General features: G+C 47.7%; 1 protein-coding gene across 3 annotated transcripts in view; it reads right to left on the reverse strand.

Annotated features, from left to right (window-relative positions):
- Dgkd (diacylglycerol kinase delta) overlaps positions 1–22,839 on the reverse strand; it is a 93,117-nt gene that overhangs the window by 7,201 nt on the left and 63,077 nt on the right. For all 3 annotated transcript variants that reach the window (XM_040753076.1, XM_040753075.1, XM_040753077.1), the window contains 21 exons: positions 22,308–22,412; positions 21,890–22,022; positions 21,083–21,189; positions 20,612–20,737; positions 19,711–19,813; positions 18,923–19,085; positions 15,855–15,963; positions 13,333–13,472; positions 12,014–12,098; positions 10,564–10,658; positions 10,378–10,477; positions 10,021–10,294; positions 9,332–9,490; positions 8,532–8,657; positions 6,877–6,973; positions 4,608–4,718; positions 3,560–3,656; positions 3,265–3,372; positions 2,345–2,458; positions 1,412–1,546; positions 933–1,084 (listed from right to left, as the gene is read on the reverse strand). In XM_040753076.1, coding sequence (XP_040609010.1) covers positions 933–1,084; positions 1,412–1,546; positions 2,345–2,458; positions 3,265–3,372; positions 3,560–3,656; positions 4,608–4,718; positions 6,877–6,973; positions 8,532–8,657; positions 9,332–9,490; positions 10,021–10,294; positions 10,378–10,477; positions 10,564–10,658; positions 12,014–12,098; positions 13,333–13,472; positions 15,855–15,963; positions 18,923–19,085; positions 19,711–19,813; positions 20,612–20,737; positions 21,083–21,189; positions 21,890–22,022; positions 22,308–22,412 — 2,639 coding nt within the window. The remainder of the gene's footprint in view (positions 1–932; positions 1,085–1,411; positions 1,547–2,344; positions 2,459–3,264; positions 3,373–3,559; positions 3,657–4,607; positions 4,719–6,876; positions 6,974–8,531; positions 8,658–9,331; positions 9,491–10,020; positions 10,295–10,377; positions 10,478–10,563; positions 10,659–12,013; positions 12,099–13,332; positions 13,473–15,854; positions 15,964–18,922; positions 19,086–19,710; positions 19,814–20,611; positions 20,738–21,082; positions 21,190–21,889; positions 22,023–22,307; positions 22,413–22,839) is intronic.

Consider the following 22,839-nt stretch of genomic DNA (forward strand, 5'->3'; position numbering starts at 1 on the left):
TATACCCACCTCTAAAAGGAACCTGGTGAGATGACCAGCTGCGAGCCAGAGCAGCCTGGGCAACACCAAAAGTCAACAAGAGAAGCTTGGGTTAAGATGAGGTGAGATGGGACCGTGCATGCTGGATGAGAAGCTTGGGAGCAACTTGCATACTGTGGGAAGCATGGGACTAAGGATGGTTCTCAGAAGCTGACCTAGAAAGCACACCTTCCAGGCAGGCTTCCTAGGCTACCAGGGCCTAGGATAGAGCCATGGCCCTTGCAAAACAAGGAACTAGACAAACATGGCTGACAGAGGACGGAACAGAATGAGGGTTGCACCACTGTCAGCTACTTGCCAAGGAGAGACAACAGCCTGGAGGCAGAGACACTAGAGACACCCCCAGGACCAAAGAGAAACTGGCCTGCTAAGAGCCTGAAGCCTCTGCCTACCAGAGCAAGACAGACATGGCTAGGGAACACACAGAGCACCCATAGCCAGAGTCCAAGAAAAAGCCCCAGAGAAACAAGAAGTGGACAGCCAAGGGCACTAACTGGTTTGCAGCTTCACTGTTGAAGGACTAAGCTGTTGAGAAGACAATGCCAATGTCTGTGGCAATGCAACAGCAGGTCTAGGAACCACTTGTCAAGGACAGCTAAAAGAAGAGCCTGTTGATTTTCCTGATAAATACCAGAGCAGGGGGACACACTACTTTCCAGGGCAGTCTGAGGCCTTTCTCAGAAACCCAGCATGGGATTTAAAGATTTAGTGGCTCTGAAAAATCCCTGTGGATCTTACATTTTTACTGTGAAGGCCTGACTAACCAAGAAGACTAGGGAAGCCAGTCAAGCTAGAGGAGTCAGGCTTAGGCCCCTCAGTGAAGCAGAGCCAGCAAATGGAACCTGGAAAAGTCCCAAAGCCTGCAAGGCCTCAAGGAACACAACAGAGCCTACCTGTGAATGAGGCCTCCTGCTGCCTGCCCAAACTGGTCCATCTGGGTAGCTTCCTCCTCAGACAGGATCTCGGGATGCAGCGAAAAGGATGGTGGGCGGGGAAGCTCACACTTCTGTTTGTCCTCCCAAGACTTCAGAGTGTTCTCAAAGGCCTAAGGCATGAGAATACAGTCAGACTTCTCTTGTGCCTCAGAGGGTGAGCACACACCTGCTCACAACAAGGTAACAGCTATGTATGGAAGGGATGTTAGCTTCATCTTTATGTCTTCTGAAATATGTCTCGCTATATAACCCTATCTGGCCTCCTGTCTCTGCATTACTGAGACTATAGTGCATACCACTATGTCAGCTAATCTCTGTATTGTGAAGAGAAATCCAAGAACAAAGCATGACACACTTTTGCCTCTCTTACGAATGCACAAGGGAGTCCATGAGCAAAGCACTGATAGCCCCACCCCACCAGCCCCTGCTGCTCTTACCCTGTCTCTGGTCAGTGTCTGTGCCCTGTTCTTGTGCACAATCCGAATGTACCCAGGTGGCTGGATCCAGGCTTCTCCATCCACCTGCACAGGCACGCCCTCGTCCCCCAGGATGGAGATCTTCACTGTGCGACACTGAGCAGATGCCATTAACAGTTATTTCCGGTGCCAGGGGGTTTAAAGCACCCACAGGCCTTACTGTTCTGAATATCTGCACTCCCCATCTCCTCACCCATAGACATTGACTTGGCTGTTGGTCTAAGGCCCTCCTTTTCTATCCTCTGCTCTGTTGCCCGACCAACCCCTACTGTTCCCTCCCCAGATGTGTGAATAGAGATACCAAAGTGTAAAAGAGTCAGTCATGATCCATACTATGTGTAAACATCCCCAGGGCAGAGCAAAGTCCAAATGCAGGTGATGAGGCCCTGAAACTCTTTTTACAAAAATGTGCCCAAGAACAAAAAGGTAAACTTTAAGCAGCTGACTGTTGGAGACAGTGCAGGAAGACACCAGCAAATCCCACCCAACAGATTTTATCAGTACTCCACTGTATGTATAGTCACTTCCTCCCTGCCCCCCCAAGTGGGTGGACTGGCACCAGCTCATCAATGCGTCAGAATTAAAGCTAGACTCAAGAGTTATATACCAGACCCTGGTGGACTCACTCACTGTCAGACAGCTCCATGCAGAATTAGTGTGCTAATTCTGCAACAGACACAACTCAGCTGGGTCTTTTCTACCCCGGCAAGGCTCAGAGGACTCAGCAGGAGAGGGAGACAGTGGGGCTGCCTTTAGGTCCTAGAAAGACACCTGTATTCCTTGTGTCTGTACTGTTAGCAAATCCAGGGAGTCCTGGGCCAGGCCCTACCTCTCCAAAGAGGAATGAGCCCCAGAAGAGGGTGTGCTAGGCCTCTGGAGCAGCACAACCAGTACCTGGGCAATCCGATGATGCTGTAGCTTAATTACACGAGACACAGCCATTTGCATGCTGCCGAACACAGCGACCACCTCCAGAATCTTATCATCAAATGACGGAGCTGCAAAAGTCTGAAAGGGCCAGCATGAAAGCTGTCTGTCCCTCTTGCCCAAACACCCCCCTTGTTTTGCTTCCTGCTCTGGGGGTTCTGGTGAGGCAGACAGGCCCACACCCATAGGTGCAGTGATGGTGGCAAGCGCAGCACAAGGTGGGGTATCTGTTACCCAGCTAGCACATCGCCTGGGACTAGCTCTCACAACTTGTGACTTATTAGCCATGAGACCTCAGGCAAGTATTTATGCCCTTCTTCCTTCAGAGAGACAGAACACTGCTTGCTCCTTAGGGGCAGGCATGTGAAATGAAAATGTGCTAATGGTGGCCCACTCTTAAGTTTGCAGGAAGTGCTAGATGCAAATATGCCATCCCCCTAGTTAAGGTCTGTTGATATCTTCCTACATTCTTAGGATAAATTCCAGACTTGACTTCTAGAGCCCCATGCAATGCAAGCTCTACAGACACCCTCTTCTCTATGTATGCACTTTACACTACAGCTGAGGAACCTTTCTCTATGCACTCTGCCCCTTCTTGCTTCTCAGTTTCTACATCTGGGGTTTTTTGTTTTGTTTTTCTGCTAACTGGGTATACTCCCCATCGGGTACCACCCACCTTGGCCAGCCTAAGTTCTCCTTCAAGTCTTAGCTTCCCCTCACTTGATCATGTGCTAGACCTGCCTTCTAGATTATCAGGCCAATCAGTGAGGGAGCCTATCTATCTGGTCTTCCACCATGCCCACTGCCAGGACCAGAAGCTACTCCATCTAGTCACAAATCCCTGACCTTTCTAAGCCCAGCCCACAGGCCTCAAACCCCATACGTACATCATCTTCCTTGGTGCCTCCCCAGAAGTTGGTCCCTCCGGCATAGCTGGGAATGTTGAGGACAGCAATTCCCTGAAGACTTGGGAGGGGAATCGGGCGCCCATCACACTAAGCCACAAAAGGGCAGAGGGAGAGAAAAGAGCAATGGTCAGCATGCATCAGTCCTTCCTTCCCCAGCACTAAATATGCTGGAGGCCTGGGGTGAGGCAGGGGCTCCTCAGGGAGTCCAGCAGGAGTAAATGGTCTACAGCCAAGGATGGGAGATTCCCCACAACACCTGGAGGCTACCACTCACCTCCAGCAGGACCTTTTGCTCCAGGTTCCTGTAGGTTCTGTGCAGCAGTTCTTTGGTGCCAAGGACACCATACCACATCATGTTCTTAGTCCGACTCCTAGAAAAAGAAGTATTACTTTGGGCAAGGCTTCCCTTACAATAACCTGAATTATTGCTGTGAAGCTTGGGGATTCAGCAACTTTGCATAACAGGACACGGTAACAAAACAGTCTGGGCTTCTCAAACATGCAAGAAGAGTAAATTTATCAATGAGGGGGTATGCTACAAACTGGCACAGCCAAGAAAGCAATCACACCCTGAAAAACAAGTAAGTAACCCTCAAATAAATAAATAAATAAATTGTGTGTGTGTGTGTGTGTGATGACTTCTGGCTATAAAATTATGCTGGGAGATGACTAGTAGATAAAGTGCTTGCTGTGCAAGCATGAGGATTGGAGTTTGAATCTCCAGAACCCACATACATACAGCTGGATGCAGTAGAACACATCCATAATCCCAGGGCACCTAGCTTGAAGCAAGACAATCCCCAGAAGCCTCTAGACCAGTAAGCCAGGTACACAGCAGTGAAAAATAGAAAACTGTCTCAAAAAAGAGAGAGGAAAGCAAGGACCACATGACATCTGGGGTGGTCTTCTGACCTCTACACATGCACTGTAGCATGTGACCATCACCCACTCAAAAAACACATATGTAAAGAAAATTATGCTTGCCACAGAGAATTTGGAAAACACAGAAAAGCACAAGGGAAAAATAATTTCCAAATTCCCAACATCTAGTCCTGATGACAACTGGGAGGGAATTAGTTAATTTGTAGATGAGCAGAACTCTCTACAAACAGTGCTGGGGCAGTGACCCTGCAGACAGACACTCGTGTCACCTGCCTCTAACATGCTGGGTAAGAGACAACCCATTCCATTCACCCATCACCACTGGCTTCCTGAAGTCCAGTCTGCTCAAGCTGGCCAACTCCGGGGTGGAGCCTTCCCCTTCTAAGCTGGCTTCTTGGGCTGCCTGCTTTCCACCCCTTTGGACAACAAGGATTACCTACCTGCATTTCTCTGGGTGCTCATCACGCTTGTTGTTAAAGTCCAGAGATATCTTCGCATCCAAGCCGATGCCAAAGTAGTTGTTCATGACACACTTCTCTGTGTAGTACTCTCTGCAAAGGTGAGTTTAAAGCCTCACAACAGCTCTGCCTAAGAGCTTCCTCCATAGACTGACCTGCTGCTGCTATTTCTCCCATAGAGCAAAACTCATCACTTTTTCCATGTTTTGCTGTTGTTTCACTGTGGTGTTTTGTTTTCCTGTGTTTAGAGTTTTAACCCAGGGTTTGTGTGGGGTGTTTGTTTATATGTTTTGGTAAGAACTCTACTGAGATGTAATTCACACACCACTTTAAAGTACATGAGTCAAGAGTTTTTAGTACATTCAGAATTCTTTCTGAATCTCTATGATCAAATTTCAGACTCATCATCACTTGCCCTGGGGCTCCTATCTCCTTCCCATTCTGACCTTGGAAATCACTGATCTCTGAATGTGCCTATCCAGGACCTATTAAATAAATGGAATGAAACAGTGTAGCCTATGTATCTGGCTCCTTTCCCTCAATCCATCATTTATCTTTATTGCAAAGCAATCTTCCATTATGTGGACACACCATACTTTTGTCTCCCACTAATTGGTGAACATTCAGATTGTTTTGTGTTCTAGTGATGACTTGGGAACACTAATGCCCAGTGTTATTGTAGACACGTGTTTTAGAATCTCTAGAGTTTGTACCATGGGCAGAACCACTGAGACACATAGCTTCTGGTTTGCCCTTCTGAGGCACTGCCAGCCTGTTTCCCAGAGATCTTCATGGCATGCTTCTCTAATGTCCCTATACTGCCCAAGCAGTCTCTCAAGTGAAACGGAAGTGCCTGAAAACTCCTGTACCAGTGTCAAAAGTCTCCCTTCCCAGAGCACTGCTGGGGACTTGTCTTTGGCACTGTCTGCGCACTCACCCACGCCTCCAGAGTCGTAGGTGTGTCCTACCCCATGTTCTCCCCCAGCTCCAGGGAAGGGAGGCACTGTAAGGAGGGTAAGTTCTAAAAACTCTCATAGACACCGGACATGAAGAGGGGCTCCACAAAGCTTGTACCAGACTTCCAATACAATTTAGCCTAAGTTTCTTGCAACCTGATGAGAACCAATCTCTACAGCAAGAGTCCTTCCTGATCACGCATCTAATTCAAGTACCTTGTAACTGCTCAGAAAAGCTCTGGGGAAAAACTATCTTATAAGCTAAAGAGCACATGATGAACAGAATTTATGGGTCCTAGGAAGAAGGGATAAAAAGTAATGCAGAAAATAGGGTACAAGAACAAGATGAAAGGAGGTTGGGTACAGGGATCTAAGAGGAGGAAGTTACCAATGACAGGGGAAGAGCAGGCTTAGTTCCAGATGAGGACTATGACATAAAGGAGGTAAGCAAAGGAAGTCTCCTGGTCCAGGACCAAGGGTGCTGTCCCAGAGGGACTATAGCTCTAGCCCTGTTGAGGAAAGCCATCAGGGTCCAAGCACAAGACCAGACCAGAGGCAGAGAGAGACTATACCACCAGGCTGACTGAAGAGCCTCCTTGACAAAACAGGCCCTCAATAAACCACACAAGTATTCCATCACACCACACCAGACAGTAAAAGCAGGTAACTTACACCAGACTCTAGCTGCACACAGGCTGTAATCAGTAGCAAGACAAAACTGTCTAGAATACTGTCTTCTTGGTTTGAGGAATACCATCTACAGTGAGCTCTAATATACACAAGGGATCCATTAAACCACTAAGTGGATGTTGTCAAGTCCTTAGAACACAGAAAAGAGATCACACCCCGCACTAGAACACAGCACAGAGCAGCAACCAGACTTCCAAAGTTCTCAAAGTAAGACACTGTCTCCTGGGAACACTAAAACCAGGGAACAACCACATGGAGGTTCTTTCAGTCCAGGAATGCCACATCACTGAAGGGATGGCAGGCACCATGGGAAATCAAGAGACAAGGAACAATGCCATGAGTAAAGAAGTGTCCACAGTCAACACTGATTCAGCCTGTTGTGGGGCTTGGGACGGGACAATGATAAGTCTGTCCTCTGCTGTCCTCCAGTAGCCTATAGGGGAGGCTCTCACACACACTTCCAAGCCTGCAAATTTTCCTCATTCAAGAACAGCTGAAGAAAGAGTCTACTTAGCTGTCCACGGATGGCTCTGACTGATTTTTGAATGAGACCTCTGCACTCTGCATCCTAACAAAATGTCCCATTGGTGTTGCCTCATACTCACAGGTTTTCAGGTTCAGCATTAAAGGGATCAGCATTAATTAGCAAGCGACTGATGACTGAGCCCCCTGGCAAGGAGCCAGACATCCCTGCCCGAACACCTGAAAGAGAAGAGGAAGAGGGTACTGGCTGGGAGCTCTAGACCAAATCGAGTCTCCAAGGTTGATGCCACATATTCTATAGGACAACATTATGAACAAGAGCTCCAATTTGACTAATAATTCAAAATCACCACTACTACTCATATTTATGGGACAAAAGTAGATTATATCAGACAGAATTTAATACCCAGAAGACACCTAACAACTCTCCTTGGGCTACCTGGGCATTATTTGGGCACTACATGCCTTTTATTTAAACAGGTTGAGATACTTACTACCCTATAAGTTTTTGGTCAAGGGAGGCCCCAGGAACTCCCAAAACAACATGCAATATTGACATTGCTCTTGGTCGTCCACCATAACTACATGGTAAAACTCTCTTGTAAAGGCACAGCACTCTTGGCTATCAGGACAGAGAAAAATTCATCTGGAACTCTTTCCCACCTGGCTAGCTTTCATGAAGCTAAAATGTGCTTTGCAGATTGCTGGAAGAAAAAATATGAGTGGTCTTATCCAGCACTGGACTCTGCATGCTGCAATACCAACCTGCTAGGCAAGATGTACCCACTGGTACAATTGTGGTATGACTGTCATGGGGTAACTAACCATTTTCTGCCTGGATTTGTGGCATGTACCACAAGAGGGGGTATTCATGCCTAGTACTGTAAACCTGCCCAATAGTCCATGACTGGGAAGAATATGGGTCCTGAGAGAGAATCTGCTGTTTTACTAAACAATCATGATGTCAAATTACAATCTCAATATTTGTTTCTCTCTCTAGACTAGTGCTGTGCTCCACCTTGGTCAAAGAAGCTTCTTTCTCCAGTGGACAATGGCTAATGTGGAGAACTTTAATTTGTCAAAGTGCTCAGAATGACTGAGTGTTGAGTGCTCTTCCCTGAATAGGACAGCTATATGAACCCCTCCCAAGGCTCAGGGAACACTGAGGAAAACAAGACAAAAAAAAAAAAAAAAAGTTTAAGAGCCACAGGATGGGGAAGAGCTGTAAAATGCTGTCTTATGGACGTTATAACATGACAACTGCACTCATGAACCTACACAATATCAAGTTAGTCAAAATTCAAACATAGATACAGGAAGGTTCCTCCTAAGGCCTTGGGCAAGGTAAAAGAGCCACTGACAGTTGACAACTTTTGGGGGGGAGGGGGTCATTTTTGTTAGGTGTGTGGCTGTTCATAAATTGCCCATGTTGCAGTGGGTGGAGCATTAAAATGCATACTAAACAGGCTCAGTAGATTATAAATTTTTTTTAATTGTAAGAGGAAGACATAAAGCAAGGACCAAAATACATTGTATACATGTATGAAATTACTAAAGAATAAAAACCACTAATTAAACAAAAAGGCACTTTTCATACAGTCACATAAACTACAGAGTTCTGTCTATTATTTCCATGAGCCTACAAGCTCTCCAAGGATAACAATACTCTTATGCCAAGACCCAGGGTGCCACAAGCCCAGCCATGGCCAGCAAGCACCTCTAGCCTCCTTGGTACCCAACCTAAGAACCCCCCCCCCAGGGGTAGTGGCTCACTCACTTGGATACAGGATCTTGGTATTCAGAGCAGGTAGACCATCCCGGCTTCCTGTATGGGGAGGGAGTGAGGCGGAGCTGCCAAGGGACAGACCTTTGCTCATTAGCTTTTCACAAGGAGCCCTGGATGCTGTAAAACAGGACAAGGCACTTGAAACTGTCCAAAGTCAAAAACAGCTGAAAGGATCCCAACAAAATGGACAGACAGGAAGGCTGTGGGAAGATGGAGAGTTACAATCCAGCCAGTAGTATGTGAGATGAACAGTCCCCAGGTAAAGGGAGAGGTCCTCACACAAACACTGGCATACACTGTGGGCCTGGATTCATCGTGAAAGGACAAAGACATGGAAAGCAGTGTAAGGATGGAGAGTCTGGTGTAGAAGGCACAGAGTTCTGATGCTAATCAACACTGTGTCTACTCTGGAAGATACCCCTCCCTCCCCTACAGTGGCAACACAGGCTGATGGGAAGAACCCCTTCCTCTTGAAGACCTTTGTCTATTCCAAGAGGGACCAAGCTCTCAGCTTTGCCAGACACATATGAGCTGCCATGAGAAAGCTCTGAGGAAACTCAGAGAAGACAGGTACCAGATGCTCCTCAGCAGTGGAGGCCCTCTTTCCTGCAGGACCTACAGCGCACATGTTTCCACTAAACATATCTCAGTCACACGAAGGAGGTACAAAGATGTAGGCCACAGGTGGGAATGTTGGTTTACTCAAATGGCCAGAGCATTGAAAAAAAAAGTACCCTAAAGTACCTGTGACAAGCTCACCAAGTAACACCCAAACCAAAGCCCAGCCATACCTTTGCGGTGGCTCCTCCCCTTGGCAACCACACAGCTCTCACTATGGGCAGATGATGGGCACGATCTATTATCAGCTTTCAGGTCCTTCTTCTCAGATTCAGAGAGGCCCAGGACAAAACCCTGCTGTTCCTGGGTCTGGGCGTTCTGCTCATCCACCGCTGGTAAAGAAAGGATATTCTTGCTAAGACTGCCAGCTGGACTAAGGGTGCTTCAGGTCCTCTCTTCTCAATGATGGTATGGCTCAAGACTCAGACCCAAAACCCTCACCATACCACACCTTAGCCAAGTGCCCTAATTCAGTTAATACAATCAGCTGGGGAGAAGGACTCTGTGACAGGATGAAGTGGAGGTGAGGAAAGCTACAGAGAGTCCCAGCAGGAGAGTGAGTGGCATGGCCACACCAGTGACCGGGTAGCCTGTGACCACAGAATGTGAAGTGAGAAGAGATGGTTCCCCCAGAAGCTCGGGGAGGGGGGGGGGAGGTGGAGGTGGAGCACGGTGTGAAGTGTTGTCTGAGAGTATTGAGCAGGGACAGGTGGGTGTGGATGTTGATAAGGATGGGAGTTTCCTCTGTAAGGGTGAAGGTGAAGTCCTTGGGCCAGAATGACTGTTTCAAGGTGCTTGATCTATAACCACATCCAGGGAATATGGGAATTCTAGTGCCACCTAGTGACTAAGAGTCCATTACCTTTTTCTGTGTGCTCTATGATCTGGCGAATTGCTTTCTTCAGGCTGTTGGCTCTCAGCATTAGCTGCTCCCGAGGCCGGAAGATCTGTGGTCTGGAGGGGCATGCTGAGCCCAGCAGCCGGTCCCCAGAAGAGCTACAGATGTTGCCTGATCCGTCCCCATCCTCAGCCTCCTCAGCAATGGTTGGAGGTGGGTTGGACAGAGAGGATGAAGCCTGAGACTCATCATCCAAGGTCTTGAGGAGAGAGTCTAGCTTCTCTTTCAAGACAGAGCACTATATGGGAGAAAAAGTGGCATGGAGAACAAGCTCTTCTGCACCTGCTGCTTGCCCTACCTACCCTGTGCCCAGGAGCCCACCTTCTTGGCCATGACCTCTGACTCCTGTGAGCTCTCTGTTGTCTTCTCATAGGCCTTGCCCACCCGAGCTACAAAGTCCTTCACTGTCTCACAGAGCACTCTGTAGGAAACAGAAGGCAGGTGGGCTGGGGATTCTGGGAGGCACACTTGGCTGCCTCTCTGAATCTCTGAAGCCCTGGCACTCACTTGGCTGATGAGATCACCACTGAATGCTGGTCTGAAGTCAAGATTTTGGAAAGATGGGCTGCAACCGAGTCTTCATAGAAGAGAATTTGTTGCACCTATAATCACACCAAAACAGGGGCACTTAGTCTCAAAATTGACTGTGAGTGCCATCACTCTCTGACTAGGGTTTTCTCAGGCCCTTCTGGCGCATCCCCCACCAAAACAGACCATCTCCACACACTGTCAGGGCTGCCCACTGCTAAGGGAACAAGGTCAAAAGCTTCACAGACTAAAACAATGGGTGTGAGTAAAACCAAACCTGTCACAGGTAGCAGACAGGACAGTGAAACAAGCTTGGAGGCCCTGGCATGGAACCCCAGCCTATCTTCAGTGATAGCTGCTGGCCAGTCAGAGCAAAAGCTACCTTTTCTACCTGACCAGGAACTCTGCCAATAGAGTATAAACCATCCCGCACACCTCTACCCACCAACAGGAGAGCTTCACTGTTCTCTGCCCTCCCCATGGCCAGTAAGCTTTCCCACAGACCAAAGAAAGACCATCTGTGCCAGACTCTCCAAGATTTTCCTGGGCACTTCTCAGGTATAAACAAACAAACATACATACATACATACATACATACATACATACATACATACATACGGTTTTTTTCTGAGACAGGGTTTCTCTGTGTAGCTCTTGCTGTCCTAGAACACAATCTATAGACCAGGCTAGCCTTGTGAACTCAGAGATCCTCCTTCCTCTGCCTCCCAAGCACTGGGATTAAAGGCATGCCCTACCACACCCGTCATCTACACAAATACTCTTCTCAAAACAAAAGCACAGACCATGTTCTGCCTGAGAAGCCATGCAAAGTAGGCCTGGCTTTGCTTGCTGACTCTGCTGTCCTTGACCTCTTGCTTGACAGACCAACCAACACTCAGGTAGCACCACTTACCTAATAGGACCAACATAGCATGTACTCCACACTGCAGTCAGGACATAAAGACACCCTCCCTCAACCCCACTTGGGATTGTGGAGCTGAAATCAGGGAGTGGCTACTGTTCAGCACAAAGAAGACGCTGAAGCAGAGTGGGCTAACTGCAAGGGCAGTATGGACATCAGAGAGGGAGAGGTGGGCAGAAAGAGGAGCATGGAGACTTCTGGAAGCAGTCAAGAGGGGACTGGTAGGAAGGAACAGCAGATTGCAATAGATGCTAAGCTACAGTCAAGAGCATAAGACATCACAAGCAATGAGGTACTAGGAAGTCCCTCAAATCCTGATGACAATTAGGAAACCCCCATACAGTGTATGAAGCCCTAGGGTTGAGCCTGTTTAGCCTCAAGCTCAGCCCAAGCTTGGTTCACCCTTGAGGACCACACAAGGGGCAGGGATGTAGTGTTGAGTATGAGATCCTAAGTGGCATGCTCAGCAACATAAAGAGAAAAAACAGAGCAAGCAGGTGATGGTACCTCTGAGTCCTCGCCGAAGTCTTCAGTGACCGTGGAAGAGGAGGCTTGCCGAGGAAGCTTGGTCTCATATGCCATGACACTCCACCTGAACAGATCCAAAATTAGTTCAGTCCCAGGCTTCCCACCAGCATGCAGGGATCAGAAGACCCCCCCCCCCCAGAACCAACCCCTCACTGCTCCAATGTTCTGGTCTAGTGCCTTGACTTTAACACTAGTCTGACTTCTTTTTCTGCTTTTTGTTTTTGTTTTTGTTTTTTTAAACAGGGGCTGGTGTGACCCAGGTTAGCCTAGAACTCACTATATAATTGAGATGCAATGACCCGAACTCCTGTCTCCACCTCCTAAGTGCTAGCTGCAGATGTACCATACCACTTGCAGTCTGGCTTTATTTTTAAGCTCTATCTTGACAATGCATCTGTAATTTAGCTCTTTACCTATCTGAGAGTAATGTCTCATCTCCACAATCCATAGGTAACCATAGCTCTGTTGGAAGAGACTAGAAATGTTTCCCACCTTAACATCAGACACAGTTTCAAGAGCTTCACACTGTTCAGTATGCCCAGAGGAGACAAGTATCTCACAAGAGCTGACACATGGACTCCCTCACTAAGAAGAGCCCAGATGGGAGGCATACCAACTCCTTCTGGCCATCTGAATCCTGAACACCAAAGAACATTCTCACCAGAAAAATTATAGGTGTGGAGTCTTGGGGTGGGGGGCTGTCATCTATCTCAGAAATAGGAATACCCTATTCAGGGAAGCCAAAGTATTTATGCTCTAGAGCTGTGGTTATCAACCTATGGGTCGTGACCCCTTTGGGGGATCAACAACGCTTTCATAGGGGTCACCTATGACCATCAGAAAACACAGATATTTACATGATTCATGACGGTATCAAAATTACAGTTATGGAGTAGCAACAAAATAATTGTATTGTTGAGGGTCACTACAACCTGAGGGTTGCAGCATTAGGAAGGCTGAGAACCACTGCTCTAGAGGATAACTAGCCAATGAATGTAATGCTCCGGATCGCTTTGCAGATCATTACGAGACCCTGGACCAAGACAGCCAGACTCTAGTCACCTTCTCTGCAACCCTGAGGCATGCAGGAGTGGCTTCAGAAGATGGCCTAGGTCTTTCTCTTTGTTTGCTTTTATCCTTTTCAGAATCCATTCAAAAACCATCAGAAAAAGAAATAAATGTTCAAGTCCAATTTCTACAAGTCGTATCAGAAGGCCCATGGTCCTGGTTCTCACTGGTCTTAGACTAAGAAGCCTTGCCACAGCTATCATTCACACAGTCCTGGCCGTCCCACTCACCTGTCCAGCATCTTAGTGCTAGCCCTCTCCAGCTTCGCCAAGATCTGAGGGAGCTGGGTGTCATCATCACAGGCAGAGCCCCAGCCGAGGACACGGGCCAGGTCATTCCCTGTCCCCAGGGGCAGCACACCTAGCTGACACTGGTGGAAAACAGTGGGAAAAGCATGCCCTTAGACACCAGCTCTAAAAACCATTCCCGTCCAGGACCCACCTGTCAACATCATCAATGGCCACAGAAGTACGAGGTCTGTGGCCTGTACCTTCTCAGAAGAGTTCACCGGAGAGGCCAACAGCAGATACCAGGATCACCAGCCCTTCCTCACTTATTCACATGTCTTGGCAACCAACTCTTGAGGACCCCTGGTTTCTACAGCCCTTCCTTCCCAAAGATACTGCAGTACCCACAGCTGAGAGTCAGTCCCAAACACCTGTCCACCTACTGTGCATCTCACTCACTGATGCCAAATTCACTTTCCAAACACTTCACCAGTGTCACTCCACACCACTAAAATCACCCCCACTGACTCCTAGGTCCTAGCAAAAGCATGCTGTCAGTCTAAACATACCAGGTCTAGTCTGCTCCCATTTATCTATGAGGTGGTGGCTTCCCCAAACTGATCCCAGCCCTGCTCTATCCTGCGAGACTGAACAGAAGGCAGAAGAAGTAAGGGAAGAAGGGAGAGCAGAGAAGAAAGAGCAAATAAGGGTTCTGGGAAAGTCTGCTGCCAGCAGAGAGGAAGATCAAAGAATTAGGAATAAATGTGGGGCTTCTGCTTGGGCTCTGGAAGCATGGTGACAGACAGGCAAGGCAGGAAGTGAGTGACAGGTAGAGTTGGAAACCTGCAGCGCTGCAACACCCAAAGACCCCAGAGAGTCGCCAAAGATGACATGGCACCAAACTCCAGCAAGTCACAAAGTTTTCCCCTAAGGAAGACAGTGAAGGACGAGGATGGGACCCATGAGGTCCAACCACACAGTATGTACTAGAAGCCACGAGAAGGAACACCACCACATACAGGGCCAGGGAAACTAGAGGAGCAAGAGAGAGTTGACAGAGCTCTGAGGCGCACAAAGAAACCATGAGAAGCAAGTGTTCACAAAACATGACTGGGTAGAAGAACCACATTCACAGCCTTCCTAGCAAGCAACGATAAGCTGTCACAAACTAACTGGCCTACTAATAATCCCACCACTGGGAGGCGCTACTTCTTTTCCTAGAGTTACTGGTGGCTGTCAGTAGGCCCTAGGACCAACTCTATTCCAGACAATACACCAAGTACCTACCACTTGGTGAGCAGGGCTAGACAGAGAACACAAAATCAATGAAAACTCGAATTCAGGTCAGGGATTCATTAGACAGCATATGTTTTTATGATCTTGGCATATGGGTAAGTACTTCCAGGACAAGAAAAAATATGAAGGAAGAGAAAAATGACAAACCAAAAAACTAGGGAAAAAAATGATCTTTAACGACAGGTGAGGTGCTGATATGGCATTGATCATGAAACATCATTTTTTAAAATAAGATTACCTCAGTAGAAAATAAGACAAAAACCATGAACAGGGGACTCATTTAAAACATCAGTCCAATAAGGCTGTTTGACTTTATCACTACTTAAAAATGTCACTCCGCTTACATAGTTGGGCAAAACAAAAAAGAAAAAGCCACAAGGCAAAGGAAGATTCGTGTCACCTGGAGAATGTGAATGGGGGCAGTCCTGACAAGTGCACTCTGGTGCTACATATATTTAAGCAAGGGCTCCTCAAAAGAGAAGATACTAGAACAATTGCAGGAGTTTGCCAGGGGTGTCTGAGCCCTTCCAGCCTCTGCTCTAGGAGAGGAGCACTAACTCAGGAAGAGCACTCCCTGGAGAACTACCACTCAAGTTGCCCTTGGAGCAAAGTATAGAAGTGCACACATCTGTTCTTTCAACAGTACAGTAACAGACTAGCAGGTGGATACCAGATAAACTGTGCATTTTGATACAAGCAACCTGAGTGATGGTTATGACAGTGTGCACACTGGTGAATTGCCAAGGAAGGGGGCTGGGAATGGACATTAAATAAACACAGTAAGCAATCAGGATAATCTATTTTTATTTTAGTATAAAAACTAGGCAATCAGGTTCAATGAACCATAATTCTAACTTCAGAAGCTGAAGACTCTTTCTTCCTTTCCTCTCAAGCCTGAGGCATCCACCAGTTAGGTACATCACCTCCCCGTAAAGAGCTGAAGCTTAGGTACCTATAGCCCCCACATTCATGCTCCATATAAAGCCTGATGCCAAGTTGTTTTTATAGCTCCTTGACCTAAATGACTGTCTTTCTTACACACACACACACACACACACACACACACACACACACACACACACACACACACACACACACACTGCCTCTAGAACCTTCACTGCTACCTCTTGGACACAGACACATTAAAACAAAGCACAGTAACCAGACTTCATGGCCCCTTTCTGACCTCAGCTCTTGCCTAGAGCTGGTGTGTCCTTTAACCCATGTACCTGTTTGTGAAGGTTGAGACTGTCGATTTCAGAAAGGACCCAGCCAACACTGCCATCCCCGCCACAAACCAGAATCCGGAAGGTGTCGAACTTCTGAAATAACCGTAAGCTGTAAAGAACGGGAAGCCAGGGAAATGAGTGTACTCTAAAAGACAAATGATAGGTTTGTCTACCCTGAGCTGAGGGGAGCACCCTGTTCCATGCAGTGAATCTGCACCCAGGCCAAGCCCAGGTGTACACAGGGTCTACGAGGCAACATTAGGTGTCTGTCCAACCCCTCTGCTCAGGGCCCATTTTTTGTCTATGTGGATGATGATGGTGTCAGATACTAGCAGCTCTTCCAGCCAGGGCCAAGGAGAAAACAACACACACATTCCAAAGATTATCAAGGCAGTCTCAATTGATGTCAGAGTCTAAGAGGACTTACAGGCAGTCTTCCACATCCCAGCCAAACACTGGACCCAAGAATCCCCACTCTCAATATTCCTCATTCATGTGCTAACCACCAGCCTTCTTGGGGGCTTGGCCCTGAGCCTTGGCAACACTCACCCAGGCTACAGATGCCCACAGTATACTAGCACCTCTACAGCACTTAACCTCCAGACCAGACACACAGCCCTCCTAGCCATGTAATTCAAGCCTTCTATCCTTAACTTCAGTCTCCTTTTTGGGCTCCTGCTGGTCATATGACCCTCCCCCTCATATGCCACCACAGCCTCTGCTCACTCCTCACATTCTTCCTGTAGACTTCATGGCTTCAAGAACCATACAGGTACTAATGACTGATTTCACACACTATACACCCCTGAAGCTCCACGCTCACACTTCCACCATGACGCCCATCCCTGGTTTCCTATAGTGACGCCAGCAGGATATGTCCCTCCTTGGACATGGTCCTAGCTCAGCTTTGGGACAGGACCCCTAGCCTCCTCCCCTCTTCAATAAAAGCTCAGCCAGGCTCAGCCTCTTGCTACTCTGAGTTCTTAGGGAGCCTCCAACAAAACCCTTCTCAAACAAGAGGTCCATCTTAGGTTTTATCTAATTAAGAGGCTGCTGTCCTCCCTTTTCAGGAAACAGTCAAACATCTCAGCAAACAATGGCAGCCCTCTCTGACAAGCATCTGATGCCCTCATCTCCCCCAAGGTCTGACCAGTCCCCACCATTCATGTAGAAGATGAAGATACTAAGACACTGACTTAACATAGGCACCCTTACAGAGATCCCAAAGAATCCATTCAAGTGGCAGAGAGTCCTCCCATGTAATCCTAACTATCCACATATGTTTCCTTCCCACCTGGGGGGGGGGCGTGCTTGACTTGCAGGCCGTCTCTAGCAGACCTGGCCACAGAGGAAGTGCTCAGAACATAAGCTAAGATAAGCAGCAAGACATTGCCTCAGAACTGAGCCTAAGTTCTGAGCAGCAAGGCTGCATTTGACCTCCAAAGTGGTGAGAGAAATATTTGCATGCATCCTTTAACTATTCACCTATAAGGACCCTTGCTCTTGGTGAAGCAGTGGTCAGTCAAGGCCAGAACTCAGAAAGGTTACTAAACCTATGATGTCAGGTGCTTTCCATAAACAGGAAGTGAGTAAACCAACTGCCATGCCACCTCCATTGGAAGCTCCTCTGTCACCTCAGTGTGCCCAACTGTAAATCATATAGCTCTTACACGTAAAACTCCAGTTCCATCGTGCAGCTTCCCTGCCACAGCACAGTAAAGCTTAGAACTCAGTTCTACTGTGAAGCTTGCCTGCCAGAGTACAGCGGAGCCTGAATGCAGTATTCCTGGGCAGCACATTCACAGCCACCTGAACCTGTCTGGTGTAGTGCTGCCAGCAAATATGATACTTCGAATCTCCCTACTGCTGACCTGACACTAGTTCTTCACCAACCTCACAAAGAATGGACCTGTGCCATTCAGAAAACAAGTATCTTAGGATTCTAATGCTGCCTTTGAGCAAGCAGTCTGAGGGAGGAGGAGGCCACTTGTGACTGTCTTCCAGCAAGCTGTACGGCAAGTGGGCACGAGCAGCAAGAAACTGAAGGCCCAGTACCCAGGAGTGATGGAAAGCATGAGCCCCACAGCATGACAGCTAAAGACACACAGAAGAAGCCCAGACTCGTGTTTCCTACAAACCTGTGGAAAATACAAAACCAAAAGGAAAAGACATTGTCTCCCTGCCTGGCTGATAAGAGGCTTCTGACCCGGATGCCCTCAAGTGTCATTGCACCCGCACGAAGATATTACAGTGTTCTCAGGATGAAAAAGCCCCTTGGTTTTGATGGAGAAAAACTTCCTAGGAACTAAGCAGGCAGTAAAGATAGCAAGGCAGATGTGTAAGCACCAACATAGAAAGGCCCCAAGCACAGGAGCTGATGCATGTGAACATGCTGCACGTAGCAAATGGAATAGATGTATGTACATGTTACAGACATGTGGTGCTTTTGCAGTGGAAGCTGAAGGGTGCAAACATGTGCCAACTATTAGGAGCATGTCCTTCATACATGGAATTTTGGGATGGGCAGTTGAACTTCTTTGCTATTCAAATTTTTCTTTAAAGATTTATGCTTATTTTATATATAGATGCTTTTTAATTTTTATTTACTTATTTTTATTACATATACAGTGTTCTATCTGCATGTGTGCCTACACACCAGAAGAGGGCACCAGATCTCATGATAGATGGTTATGAGCCACCATGTGGTTGCTGGGAATTGATCTCAGGACCTCTGGAAGAGCAGCCCGTGCTCTTAACCTCCGAGCCATCTCTCCAGCCCATATATTGATGTTTTGCTTCCACGTATGTTCATGCACCATATGTATACAGTGTCTACAGAGGCAAGAAGAGAGTGTCAGATCCCCTGGAACTGGACTTATAAACAGTTGTGAACTGCCATGTGGGTGCTGGGAATCAATCTTGGATCCTCTGCAAGAGCAGCTAGTGCTCATATGCACTGAGTCATCTCTCCAATGCTCAAAGTTTCTTATCTTTGGTCCTTTTAAATTAAGCATGTCTTAACTACAAAAAAATTGTAAGCTCCAAGAAGACAATCCCACAATCCCTACCCAAGGTGTGGTCCTCCATTCATGAGATCAAAAACCTGGGCAGGGTTCAGCAGCTGCTTGAATCTTCTGAGAAACTTCACACCTTGGTTGTCTCCACTTTTAGAGTTGACGAAGACCAGTAGGGGGCTTGTGCAAGATGGGGGACAGGTGGCCTTCCAGAACCCTGGAAGTGAGGGTGGAACAGGGAAGAATCCTTACAAGCTGTTGAGTGGTGTGGACTGCAGAAGCAGCGACAACCAGCACAAGTGGCGCAGAATTCGCAGAGCGAGTCGATGCGTCCCTGAGAGACCAGCTGTGAGGAGCCGAGCCCACCTGTCTCACCTCACATCTTCCAGGAGCCTACATTTTACCGTACAGCACTGTCCCCTCCTCTTGCTGCTAGCCTGGCAGAGCTCTTTCCTCTGAAACGTGTACCCTAGAGATCCCCTTCACCAATCCGTGCCAGCATGCTTCTTTACTGTCCAGATGGACATGGAGAGAGGCTCTGGACCACCATGTTGGTAGGCTCTGCCACAGATGGGGACAAGCATAGCCTTCCAGCTCATGGCAGACCAGGACACTTTACATTTGGTCTCCACTCAACAGCCAAATGTCTATATAAACTCTTCCAGAAAAGTGCTGTGGGTCCCATGGCAATTCCCAGGGGCAATGCCCCTGCCCATTCCACAGCTGAACCTAGCCTTTTGTTGACCATGTCTCAAAATTGCCAAGACACCCATCTCCAAAGCTGGTAGGGGAAGCTGCGTGAAGAAAGGGCATGTATGTGAACACACACGTGGAGCACCTACCATCAGAGTCAATACTGTTGAGTGCTGTGGGAGGGATGACAGACACCTTACACAGGCCAAGTGGACACTTCGTCACCAAGGACTCTTTGCATGATGAATGAACCTAAAATAAAAACCCACATGTCACCAAGAGTCACAGTCTCCTCAGACACACCAGAGACTCCATGGCTTAGCAGCTGGAAATCCCTCCCAAGAAGAGGCAGACACTATCAAAGTAGGCCAACCTGTGCTCTGAGGACCCTGTTTCCTGGCGTTGTACCATCAAAAGTGAGAATCAGGTATGTCCACTGGAAGCCAGACATAAAATCAAACTGCATCCCCCAGCTTCTATCATAGCTACCCTTAACTTTCAGGTCTCCTGAACAACCTGCCTGCCTGTGACTTCCTGGAAGTCACGGGGTCAAAACCCGGGTACAAGCCCCACAAACCACAGCTGTCTAATCACTGACCCAGCATTAAACACCTTGAGATTTGTGCTCTTTGAGAGGCTACAGTCATACTGTGGCTCCTCCTCCTTACATGAAAGTGTTGATCACTGTAATTCTTGTCCTACAACAAACTTCTCTCAGAAGACCCCCCCCCACAATAATGTTCCTACTCTCTCTCACACAACAGGTCCATGAACCTGTCCCAAAAGACCTCTTCACAACCTGCTGAGATGCTGTATGGGACAGATATGATACTTTTTGTGTAAAAGACAGGACCAAAGTCAATAGAAAGGCATTACAAAACTGTGGAGAATGAGAATGACCAGGCACACATGGGACAGTCAAGGCTCTGAGCTTTTAGAAAGCCTCTGGGGAAAACTTACAAGGAGTTAGGAGGGAGAGAAACAAAGCCTGGAGTGAAGGTGTCTCCACACACCCACAAGACACAGGCAGGGCAGAAGGCACCCACTTACCATGGCCTTGCACCAGAGGCAGCGCCAGTCCTGCAGGCGCAACACGCTGCCACAAGTCTTGTCACACACGATGCACTTGGCACTCACTGGTAGGTTTCCTTCCAGCCACTGGTGGGGCATGGCAATCTGTAGGCCAAGCAAGGACATGCTAAAAACATCCCAGGGTCAGCTGGGCACCCTGGGGTGAAAGTACTCTTTACAAGACACTCCTCCCCACACAGCTTTCCCCTGGTGGCCAGTGTGGACAAGGATAAGAGGGGTCTATGAGGTGCCTCCCACATCGCAGGACCTACTGGTCTCCCAGACTTAGGGAGATTAGAGCACAGTTGGGAGTACAGTGACCACAAAGGTCCTAGATATAACTGGCAGGGACGCCTGATCCCAGTGTGACATCTCAAATGAGAAGTGTAGGAGGAAGGCAAAAGATAGTGGGCGCTGTGCAAGTCACAGGCAAAATTCCTCTGGACGTACCCCATCCTCATCCTCAATGATATCCTTCCCGATCGAGGCCAACGTAGTCCACTTGCAGTTACTGGTTGCACGCACAGCACACCGTTTGTGAGCCTTAAACTTACACACTGTGGGAAAAGGAACACACAACCCTACAAGCTTCACCCTTGGCAAGAGCCTCCCTGTAGGGCAAACAGCTGCTTAGAAAAGTTGAGGTGGAATGAGGAACATCCATCGCTTGGTGCTGCAGCCCATAACAGTAGAGTATGGGTAGAGACAGTGGGGACAGTAGGGTGAGCAGCGGAGGCTTGGCAGGCCATGCTGACCACTGTTACAGCACTTAACTTCTATCCAGCAGACAAGCAGACACAGACAACACTATGGAACTGAAATCTGAAGTCCAACTAACTCCATATGACAAAGTACTCTTCTTTTGGATTTCCCTCATCCATTTAAAATAAATGTAAAACAAGCAATATTCATAAGTTATACAAAATAAGCAGAAGACAGAACCCTCCCCTGACCCTGCATTCTCTGAGATATTTTCTCTCCTGCATCCAGGATACACTGCCCAGACAGGACCCACATCTCTGTCTCTCCACTACTACTGTCCTTCCGCCCCTTCTGCAGAAGTTCTGTGATAAATAACACAGGACTGAGTCCTCTGTGAGAAGATCAAGAAGAATGCAGTGGTGGGGACCACTTCTCCCTTGACCGCCCTTTGTCACAGCAACACTCATTTATTATGACTCTTTGGATTTCAAACAGTTTATCAAGTATAACTTTAGGTCGCCTTTCACTGCAAAGTAACAAGTGCAGCTTTCTTACCTTCACAGGACAGCCCATGGGATGTGACTCCAGACAAAACTTCACGGCACACATTGCAATAGGTTGGCCGCGCATGGGAACAGGCGTACCAGTTGTGCGTCCCTGAGAAATGGTCCATACTGTATTGAGTAGGCTGGAAAAATGATATATAAAGAAGACAAAGATAAGATTTCCCTTTGAAATTCTTTATGGCAGCAACTTAAAGAGGATTTCATGAAGTAGCCCAGAGAGGAAGTCAGATTTACAAAGAACAGAACCACAGTCTTGACAGGTCCACAGAAAGAAAAGAGCCATGGGCCTCAATTTACGAGATACATGCTGTGGTCCACACAGAAGATACTGAGAGAGGGTAGTGCATTAGAGTGAGTGCAAGAGAGGTAACAACAGACACCCATAGAAAATATGCTCCTCTTTTAACCTCGAAATGCTCCCTGCTCTGGACAGTCTTGAGTGCGGCAATCCAATCTTCCATCTCTTTCCTGTTGTCGGCACACAAGATGAGCTTCCTGCAGGGAGTGATGACCTGGAAGAAGAACATGTTCTGTGTCCCTATGAAGACAGCCAAAGCTGGCAACTGAAGAAGCTGTATCTGTGTACGTGTGGGGTCACAGGGAAAATACTTCTCCCAGGTACTCACATTGAACAGAACATAAAAGTAGTTATCAAGCCGGGCATTGGTGGCACACGCCTTTAATCCCAGCACTCGGGAGGCAGAGACAGGTGGATCTCTGTGAGTTCGAGGCCAGCCTGGTCTACAAGAGCTAGTTCCAGGACAGCCTCCAAAAGCCACAGAGAAACCCTGTCTCGAAAAAGCAAAAAAAAAAAAGTTATCATGTGTCACTGTAAATCATGATAAATCAATCTCAGCCAGGCAGTGGTGGTACATGCCTTTAATTGAAGTGCTTGGAAGGCATTGGCGGGTAGATCTCTGAACTTGAAACCAGCCTGTT

This window comes from Mesocricetus auratus, unplaced genomic scaffold, assembly GCF_017639785.1.
Source record: "Mesocricetus auratus isolate SY011 unplaced genomic scaffold, BCM_Maur_2.0 Super-Scaffold_100010, whole genome shotgun sequence".
In the NCBI taxonomy this organism is placed as follows: Eukaryota; Metazoa; Chordata; class Mammalia; order Rodentia; family Cricetidae; genus Mesocricetus; species Mesocricetus auratus.